The following is a 10,774-nucleotide window of genomic DNA, read 5'->3' as shown; positions in this document are numbered from 1 at the left end:
GTTTTACGAAGGTTGTTTGTTACCATCTTGGTTTACTGTGAACCGCATGGAGTAAGAAGATTGTGGGATGAATTTCATTCATTTATGGTAGAAGATTATTCTGTCTCAAGTACCATAAATAATACTTCTATCTTAAACAAGCTTTTTCAAGACTTGAATGGGCTATTAGTGCAACATAGTAAGTCTGTATCTGATTACGATCTACCACAAATAACACAAGATTGTGTTAGACACAACACACTTCCAAGGATAATACAAGATGAAGTTTCACTTGACATCTCTGAAGCAAACCTCAATGCGGTACAAAATCTAAATGAAGACCAAATGGTAGCGTATAATTCGATTGTGTCTGCTATTGAACGCCGAGACAATGCCATATTTTTTGTGGATGGTCCTGGAGGGACGGGAAAGACATACTTATATTGTGCTTTGCTAGCAACGTTAAGGAGCAAAGGTCATATTATTCTGGCAACAGCAACATCTGGAATTGCAGCAACCATATTGCCAGGCGGAAGGACAGCACACTCTAGATTTAAAATTCCCCTAAGTCCAGATGCATCTTCCACGTGTTCTATTAGTATCCAGTCAGATTTGGCAGAATTGATAAGAAAAACATCAGCTGTTGTTTGGGATGAAGCACCAATGGCACACAGGTTTGCATTTGAGACACTCGATCGAACGTTCAAAGATATAATAGGTGTTGACCTGCCATTTGGAGGAAAGGTCATGATTCTTGGAGGAGATTTTCGACAAGTTCTTCCAGTTGTTCCAAAAGGTACAAGGTCTGAATTGATGCAAGCAAGTATGATTAATGCTTCATTTTGGGGACATGTGAAAATCATTCGTCTTAGGCACAACATGAGATCCATCAATGATCAAGATTTTTCAGAGTTCTTACTTCATGTCGGCAATGGGGAACAAGAAACTATGATAGACGACATGATGCAATTACCATCATCTATGGTCATTCCATGGAATGGTGAAGAATCCATTGTCCAATTTGTTAATGAAGTTTTCCCTGATTTGGAATGTCATGTATGTGATTCAAGATACTTGGTGGAAAGGGCAATTATAACTCCAAAAAATGAGGATGCTGACAAGCTTAATAAAATGATCATCGATAAATTTCCAGGGACTGAACATATCTTATACTCTTTCGATTCAGTTGAGGACGATGTGAGAAATTTGTATCAACAAGAGTTCTTGAATTCAATCTCACCTGGTGGAATGCCCCCTCATCAGTTAACTTTGAAAAAAGGTGCCCCAATAATGCTTTTGAGAAATATCGATCCGAAGATGGGGTTGTGCAATGGTACAAGACTGGCTTGCCATGGAGCTTACAATAATCTAATTGATGCCGAAATCTTATCTGGACAATTTGCTGGAACTAGAGTATTTTTACCAAGAATCTCTTTAAAGACCACAGAAAGCGCTGGACTCCCATTTGAAATGATAAGAAAACAGTTTCCAGTGAAATTGAGTTTTGCACTAACCATAAATAAATCACAAGGGCAGACAATACCAAATGTGGGTATTTATCTACCAGATCACGTATTCAGTCATGGACAATTGTACGTGGCTTTATCAAGAGGAGTATCAGCGTCTACAACAAAAGTCTTGGTAAAGAAAGGAGAATTACACGGTCATGAAGGAGTCTTCACAAAGAATGTTGTGTACAAAGATATTTTGCTTCCCTCGAATTCAACATAAGGTTATATTTTTTTCTTTTAATGTTTAATTCCCGTTTTCAAATTTTAATACAATTCAATTACAAATAATGCTAATATTTGATTCTAACCGAACGCATTAAATTTTCAACAGAACGGCGATATGAGTTCATGATATGAAGAACCGTCAAGTGTATCAAGGCCATTTGAAGTTCTTGGATTGTTTTTATACTTTTTACTTAGCTTTTAGTTGCAACTAAATTATAAGGATCTTCTATGTTATTTATTACTTTTTTTTTTTTTACAAATTCTAGATAAATACTTTAAATTACTACCTGTATTATTAGAGATGATAATCGTCTTTATTTTATGTTTCTATACATTGAACCAATCCTCGCATATAAATACATCTAAAATGTGTAAGTCGCGCGTAGCGCGCCGTGATGAAAAAAGTGTCTTTCGCACGCGCGTGAGGACACTGTAATAGGCACTGAACAAATTGAAAACGACTGGAAGAACTTGTCGAAAATCTCCTCCAAGAATCATGACCTTTCCTCCAAATGGCAGGTCAACACCTATTATATCTTTGAACGTTCGATCGAGTGTCTCAAATGCAAACCTGTGTGCCATTGGTGCTTCATCCCAAACAACAGCTGATGTTTTTCTTATCAATTCTGCCAAATCTGACTGGATACTAATAGAACACGTGGAAGATGCATCTGGACTGAGGGGAATTTTAAATCTAGAGTGTGCTGTCCTTCCGCCTGGCAATATGGTTGCTGCAATTCCAGATGTTGCTGTTGCCAGAATAATATGACCTTTGCTCCTTAACGTTGCTAGCAAAGCACAATCTAAGTATGTCTTTCCCGTCCCTCCAGGACCATCCACAAAAAATATGGCATTGTCTCGGCGTTCAATAGCAGACACAATCGAATTATACGCTACCATTTGGTCTTCATTTAGATTTTGTACCGCATTGAGGTCTGCTTCAGAGATGTCAAGTGAAACTTCATCTTATATTATCCTTGGAAGTGTGTTGTGTCTAACACAATCTTGTGTTATTTGTGGTAGATCGTAATCAGATACAGACTTACTATGTTGCACTAATAGCCCATTCAAGTCTTGCAAAAGCTTGTTTAAGATAGAAGTATTATTTATGGTACTTGAGACAGAATAATCTTCTACCATAAATGAATGAAATTCATCCCACAATCTTCTTACTCCATGCGGTTCACAGTAAACCAAGATGGTAACAAACAACCTTCGTAAAACTGGCGGCATTCGAATGTTAGAGGCCTCACGAAGACATTGTGTGATGCTATCATCATCTTCTAGCAAACCTCGTTGTTCCACTGCCTTTTTAAATGTTGGTTGTACAATGTCATTGACTGTTCTTAAATCGTCAAATGATGTTGGTCCTCTAACATGATTAAGAAGGATGCGTAAGTAGAATTTTTCACCCTCATTTGGCGAAACTGCATATATTCGGCCAATAACTTTATGGTTATTCATCCTCTCACTCCAGACTTTATCTCTTTGACTCCATCTGAACCGTTCAGGGAACTCCCGGTATAAGTATCGTCGTGCTTCCGGGCAAGTGGTATTCTTGGTAAAAAACTCTGTCAACATAGTCATCGAGTTTGTGTCATCTGCCAAAATATCTGATACTCTTTGGTGAGGGTAAAAATGAACAGTTTGTCCTTCAGGGAGATGAATTTGTAATCGTTCCACCGATGGATAAAGTCGATTAGTTACAAATTTGAATATTCTCCATAAAGCTTCAGGTGCACAAACCCATCTTGCATCAACAAACTGCTTTATTTCATCTTGAATAGGTTCAGGATGGACTTCAAAAGCTACTCGGTCAGGACCTTTATAAACATATTTGTACAGATACTTAACACTCTTAATGCTGCAACAAATCTCAACATTAATATGACAATCATATCTGAGGAGTAACCATGAATTATACGGAATGACCCACCGATTATCCACCATTATACGTGCATTTTGATCTAATGGGACTGGATTATGATTGTCTCTTCTACGATAGACTGGATAAGAATCATTTCCTTGAACTGTAGTTGGTGCAAATGGCTTAGGATAATTTCGTTTACAACTACCACGTTTCATACAAGGTGATCGTGAATTGTGTATTCCACATAGACCATGTATCATATGCCTTAACACGGCACCATACAATTCAGGCTCTTCATTTGGAATTGGTATTTCAGCACGTACCATTTGATCATAATCATCTGGACTATTAAGCTTATCATTTTCTTCTAACATGAGAAGCATGTGAACATGGGGGAGACCGCGCTTTTGAAACTCAATGACATATACATACGCAAGAACTCTGCCTAAAACACTTTTTTTTATAACATCATTCTTCAACTGTTCGAATTTTGCACGAAAAACCCTTGTAAGCAAATCTGGTCGATCTTGTGGTGCTTGGCCAGGTAGTAGCTCATCACTTATTTCTTCCCAATTTGGATTACATGTCATTGTTAGGAAAATATCTGGTCTTCCATATTTTTGCACCAAAGTCATTGCATCTTGATACCTTTGATACATGTCACGGGGACTACCAACAAAAGATGATGGTAATATAGTCCTACGACGACCAATGTTTCCTGTATTTGTTTTGTTAAAAGTCGTTAATAAGTCTAAATATGTTTGTTTTGTTTCAACCCATTAATAAGTCTCATTTAATGTGACAAAACATGAACATGAAGAATATATTTTTTTTATTATAAACTAATTAGCCTCATACCTGCATTATTTTGTCCTGCAATTAATGAGTCTTGTAGTCCTCGATAAAATTCAGATCGAATTGTGTGTTGATTATCACGCATCCATCTAAGCTTTTGTGATTCGATCTTTACGTAGTTGTCAACTACATATTGCTGCAATACGCGGCCACCACGAAGTAGAAGCGATTCATCATGTTGACGGATCTAAAATGATAAAATTCATTGTTCAACACAATATAAGTTTTAAAAATTAATATTTATTGACAGAGATGAAGGTCTTAGGTTACCTGAAGAACATACGAATAATAGTCACAGCATGTCACTTTTCTGTTGGTATTATTTCGAGTATTCACATCCCATCCGTACGTTCCATAAGGTAACAACAATGGATATTGTAAAGGGTCATAGTAGCCGACACAATCTTTGATACTCTTAAGTTGACCATCCGTAGTTTGCACAACAATATCTCGACCTCTAATGTTTTCTGATCCTTCACCACCTACTATGATTGCAGCAACCTGAGATGCAGACGGTAGACAATATTGTCGTTGATTCGTGGGCTGCTCCTTGATAATCAATCTACAACTTTGCAAATCTTGACATTGTGCAAGGTGGTGAAATGTTTGCACAAATGGATTATATTGATTCAAGATTTGTTGGATTTTTTCAACCACATCTCTGTTTAGTGCTTCACTTTCTCTCATCCGATTGTCTATTTCATGAGCAGTGTCATATATATACATTTGTAGGAATCTTGGTCTACTATCTCCAATAGGCAAGAGACTTCCAATCTTATGGTATATGGAACCTTGAGCACGAAATGTGTAAATACCACGTCTTCCTGTTGCTAGGTTTTCGTCAACATGAACTCCCATTGATGTGAAGGCAAAAATGTGGTTGTAAGCTCGTATATTCTGCCTAAAATGTCTTCCCTGGGCAGATTGGTTGCAAAAAAGCTCAGTCATTTCAGGAGGGGATGGTGTCAATGGTAGAGCAAGCTTTCCACGTAAGCAACACATTTCAAATGTTTCATGAGAGAACAAACGGGCATGACAATCTGGACATGTGGTTGGATTTGGCATGTGAAATCTTGGGATTCCCATGTTTTCATTGAAGTTTCTAGCACAATTATGAATTGGCCTTGTTCCCATCGTATGCTGTCGAGGTGGTACGTCCTCGTTAGGCTGGATCTCATTTTCATTAATGAGATTAAAATCATCTGCTTCAAAAGGAAACATTAAAAATGTTTTATGATTTAGAGAGCATAGTTAAAATTGTAGGTATTAATATTCCAAAACCGATACCTTCATTGATGATGGGTGGATAAGAATGATTCATTGGAGTATTCGAACGGAATGATTGCCTTGTTGTGTTTTCTGTATTAATGAAATGGAATAGAAGTAAGGTAATAAGTGGTGTTTACAATAATGATGATATTGATATTTATCTTTTTCAAAGTTGTAGTATGGTAGTTTGTGCGATTACCACTATTAGTTAAACTTTGAATAAGTCCATCCTGAGGCAAGCGTGCCCTATTCGATCGAGCAATTTGCCTTATATGAGTTAAGCGCATTGTTCTTGGAACTTGATTGATGCTGCCTTCTCCAAACGGCACTATGTTGAGTCGTTCAACATGATTGCTACTGCCTTCATCGAATTGCACTATGTTAGGGTGTTGAACTTGATCGGTATTGCCACCAAATAACATTATGTTTGAGCATTGAATTTGTTGATCACGATAATTGGATCGTCGTTGTGCTAAGTAATCGTGCCTTTGCCTTGAACTCATTGAATTCCGCCTCATACGTTGTTGATCCCGCCATTGCTCTCGTTGGCTTTGTCTCTCATTAGTAACATATGCATCTTGTTGCTCTAAACCAAGAAACGTAATGATGCACGAAAAATATTAGTAAGTATATAATATTATTTAAGTACCTACATACTTATTTTTTTTCCTTTTGTTTTTGTAATTGAATCAGTGGTATACATTACGTTTTTTTTCTTCGTTTGATTGGAAAATAAAAATAAAAAAAAGTTTACGGTAGACTTAGTTTACTATTATTTTTCCTTTTGTTTTTGTAATTGAATCAGTGGTATACATTACGTTTTTTTTCTTCGTTTGATTGGAAAATAAAAATAAAAAAAAGTTTACGGTAGACTTAGTTTATTATTATTTTTCCTTTTGTTTTTGTAATTGAATCAGTGGTATACATTACGTTTTTTTTCTTCGTTTGATTGGAAAATAAAAATAAAAAAAAAGTTTACGTAGACTTAGTTTATTAAAGAGTAAATACAATAATAGTGGTAAAATAAAATTAGTTTAAAGCAGACAATTTAGCACATAGTGTCACGGGAAGAGAGGAGGAGGACAAAGGAATGGTTTCTAACTTATAGAACTATTTTGTTTTATCCCCATGTCGTGAATCAACCATTGGGGGTCTAGTGTTGTTATAGAACTAATAATATGATTATGTTTTCCCTTGATTATTATAGTTGAACTTTTATTCCATGTTTACATAAAAAATTTATCACTTACCGTTCCAGACATATTCCTTTCCTTATTATTATTATTATTTTTGGAGTACTTGTTAAAACGTTGGTCACTGTGGTAAATATATACAATCCAAATGTTGGAATTGTTATAGACATAACAGAATTATTAAATGGATGTTTCCATTGATAGTACGAAAGGCAATGACAATGTAAAATAACTAATCGTTCAATCTTAATGGATGTGTCTTAATAATTTGTACAAAAAATATTCATACAACATATGGATTTACAAATATATATATAATTAATAGAGACAAAAAAAAATATAGTTACCCGCTGATGTTGGTCCTATGTCATCTTGGTTTACTTCCGTTTGATTTTGTACTATATTTACCGAGTTCAATCGGGCTTGATAATTAGCACGTCGTCGCAGTGAAATTCGAGCCCGCTGTGATGAATTCATAGATTGTCGTCTTTGCCTTTGTTGATTGCTCCTACGATACCTTTGGTTTGACTGTTGAGAATTGTGAACATTTGTTTGTCCGAAGTGAACTTCTTCATTGCCGACCTACATTGAGAAATTGCCAAAAAGAATGAATTTTATTTTATTTTTGAAAAAGAAAAAATAAATCATCTCTACATTAGAGGAATAATGCAGAAAAGGTAAGAACCTCTGACATATTGGTTCTATCATTTCCCTCCATACTTGATATGTTGAAGTCCTTTGGGAATCTTAAAAGTGAATACGTCTCCTGTCACACAAAAACTCCCTAGACTAAGAAGCAGTTCCACAGGGAAGCAGTTTAACAGTAGTCGATGCAATACCTAAGCCAATGAAAAATACAGAAATTGCAGACTAAATGAAAAAAATTTACATTCAGAATATAAGTAACTTAAAAACTGCACATAAACAGAATTTATATTACAATTGAACCAACCTTTGCTAATGCTGACCCGTCAGCGGATCGAACTGCCCCTACATTAAAGCAGGAAAAAGTTCATTTGACATGGCTAAATAAACTTGAGGGTTGCATAAATCAAGTTATTATTAAATAAGGAATATAGAATGAATGATATTGACTCTAATGTACATATGAATTGTGAGAGGAAAACTTACCATTTATTCACGAAATTAATCCGGAAGAAAGAAGCAATCTTCCGATCGAACCCAAATTCCAAATTCAAAAGTAGACGGGTCCGAGAAAGGCAGGCGTGTGATATGGTTGTCCCACTGCAATATAAATTCAATCACAAAATTGTTAAAGGTGTGTCCTTTTTACCCCATAATTGACAGAGTAAAACAACATATAATCATAGAAACTTTCGCTTATTGGTGAATGCTGGACGAAGAGAGGAAAAAAATCGCATGAGAATAAGAAACCATTCAACAATAAGCATCATGCAAGCTGTCAAGAACCACTAATAAAAGTATCAAATAACACAAAAGATCAACTGCATTGTATACAATAGGAGAATGAGAATTAAGAAGGCAGCAAGGAACAAAGAAAATTAAAAGAGTGAAAAATAAAAACTGGATTGATGGTGTAAAATGGAAGTAAATTATGAACGTTCTTCAAGGGCCGTGGACTTGATCTTGAAGGTGGATTTGAGCGGATCTTCAAAGGGGTTTTTGGGCTTGATCTTTGAAGAACAGTGATGAACGGGTCTCCAAGGGCTTTTGGGCTTGATCTTGAAGAACAGTGATGAACGGATCTTCAAGGGCTTTTGGGCTTGCTCTTGAAGAACGGTTGGATGTGTGGATTTGTCGACGTTGTTGATCCAAAGGGCCGTTGGGGCTTGATCTTGGATGAACGGATGATGAACGATGGTGCTTTCTTCAAGGGCCGTCGGGGCTTGATCTTGAATTGGTGGATGATTGTTGATCCAAAGGGCCGTTGGGGCTTGATCTTGGAAGAACGATGAACGAAGAACGAAGAACGCTTTCTTCAAGGGCCGTCGGGGCTTGATCTTGAAGGTGGATGATTGTTGATCCAAGGGCCGTCGAGGCTTGATCTTGGAAGAACGATGAACGAAGAACGAAGAACACTTTCTTGATTCTTCGGGAACCTGGATGCTTGAGAGCTTCGGAGTTTCAGAGCTTCAGAGCTTCAAGGTGTAATATGAATTGGTCCCCTTTTAAATGAATGAAATGGGCTTGTATTTATAGAATTTTCCAATGCCTAATTTTGAATATAATATCCCAGATGAAATAAGTCGTTTCTGCCAGGTGTTGACACGTGTCCTATTTGATGACTTTTCCAACTCATTTCAATTTTCGTTGAGTCACACGCTACGTGTAAAATTTATGTAATACATGAGCGTTGACACTTTGATTTATCGGTCAACATTTATTTACGAAATTTCGATGTCTACAGGTTCTTCCATGCTTGAAAATATAGACGGATTACTTCCAAACAGAAATACATTGGCATCAGATACGTGTGAAATCAAAGCCATGCTTGCCACCCATTTGCTTGCACTTGATGCTTTAGATTTTCATGGTTAATCTGCAAGTAATGATGATAAAATAAGAAGTCTAACTATAATGCACAATCCCAAATATAAAGGTTGTAAGCAATTTAACCTAAATACCTTTAACTTTGACAATTTTCTGATGACAATACTTTTACTCCAGATACTTTTAGAATACTGAAAGATAAATAATTTGTCAAATTTGAGGTAACAAATTGTAATCATGTTTACAAAATTAAATAGTAAGAAATGTTACCTTAATCTTGTACTTCAACCTTTGTACTTTGCGACGGGTGCGATGCTTGTAAAACTGACAAAAAAATGCAATTTTATTTCTATTTGAAAATTGAATGCAATTTGAATTTCCAGTATACTTCCGTATGAAAATAAGAGAATACTTACCGTATTTAGAAAAGTTGTTTGGTCACTATTAATCTTTTTCCTGCACCCATAATTTTTTTTTTTATAATTCGAGATAATTACTTTTTAGATTTTTTTTAATTTTATAATTTGAGATAATTAATTTGTAGAATGATATAGACAATGCCATTAAAAATAAATAGGTAAGAAATGGTGTTGTACCTAATTTGTTGGACTTTATTCCAAATTCGTATGATGCGAGGAGTTGTTGAAGGTTTTAATTCTTCTACAGCCTTTTTCATGCGCCACCTATATATTGAAGGTACATATAATGTTAGAATTTTTTGTAACAAATTTAATAAAGAATTTAGAATACATATTGCTCATGCTTCTTTTTTTTCCACTCTTTGAGAATCAGTTGGCTTAGATCAGTAGTTTTTACTCCAACAGATATCTCCCACCCAGGTGTAAAAATAGAGACACGTCTGTTTGTGATCTTATCAATAGGTAGTTCCTTCTCCATTTTTTTGTGGGTGTTCTTGTAAATATCCTGAGAATGAAAACAAATAATTTTTTTAATTTCCATAGCACACGTATAGGACATCAAGATAATCAAAATTGAAACTCATAATCTAACCAAAATTTAAAAATCACACAATGGAAATTTCAAAGGAAGAAGTTTAAAAAACTAAAATTGACTTAGAAATACTAAATACAAACTCATATATACATCCTGAAAGCTGCAGTAGACCGCATCAAATTCATCACCTAAAAGATAAACCGTAAAAAAAACCTAAAAACTGAAAAGGTAAATTTAGATTGAGATTTACCCAAAGTTACTCAAACCTTTGAACTTTGGAGCCTAATAGAATCGTCTTGACCCTATAGCAAAAAGGAGAGAGAAAGAATAAGAAAATTGAAATAAAAAGCACCAAGATTTTAACCACAAAAGCTATAGCATATACGTTTCAAAGGCGAAAACCCGTGGAAGTGAAAAGAAAGAAGCTTACACCCAGATTAATTCCC

General features: G+C 35.6%; 1 protein-coding gene and 2 long non-coding RNA genes across 6 annotated transcripts in view; 1 reads left to right on the top strand and 2 right to left on the bottom strand.

Moving 5' to 3' along the window:
* Window positions 1–10,774, bottom strand: part of LOC139190340 (uncharacterized) — a 75,542-nt gene that overhangs the window by 58,202 nt on the left and 6,566 nt on the right. The gene's annotated exons all lie outside the window — the stretch shown is intronic.
* LOC139190341 (uncharacterized) lies at window positions 1,467–2,015 on the top strand. The gene is made up of 2 exons (XR_011574493.1): window positions 1,467–1,711; window positions 1,822–2,015. It is a non-coding gene; the product is annotated as an uncharacterized lncRNA (long non-coding RNA).
* Window positions 2,102–9,047, bottom strand: LOC108172896 (uncharacterized). Of its 3 annotated transcripts, none has more exons than XM_070810404.1 (9): window positions 8,034–9,047; window positions 7,855–7,892; window positions 7,623–7,668; window positions 7,250–7,484; window positions 5,909–6,295; window positions 5,728–5,799; window positions 4,711–5,642; window positions 4,444–4,627; window positions 2,102–4,303 (listed from the first exon to the last, which is right to left on the bottom strand). In XM_070810404.1, the coding sequence occupies exons 4-9, from the start codon at window positions 7,377–7,379 to the stop codon at window positions 2,682–2,684; spliced, it is 3,327 nt and encodes a 1,108-aa protein (XP_070666505.1). In that variant the 5' UTR covers window positions 7,380–7,484; window positions 7,623–7,668; window positions 7,855–7,892; window positions 8,034–9,047; the 3' UTR covers window positions 2,102–2,681. The 3 variants fall into 3 exon arrangements, with proteins under 3 accessions (XP_070666505.1, XP_070666504.1, XP_070666503.1); XM_070810403.1 differs by having other exon boundaries at window positions 7,595–7,668; window positions 8,034–9,046; XM_070810402.1 differs by having other exon boundaries at window positions 2,667–4,303; window positions 7,588–7,668; window positions 8,034–8,183.

Source organism: Malus domestica, chromosome 13, assembly GCF_042453785.1.
Source record: "Malus domestica chromosome 13, GDT2T_hap1".
Classification (NCBI taxonomy): domain Eukaryota; kingdom Viridiplantae; phylum Streptophyta; class Magnoliopsida; order Rosales; family Rosaceae; genus Malus; species Malus domestica.
This window is presented reverse-complemented; position numbering and strand designations above follow the sequence as displayed.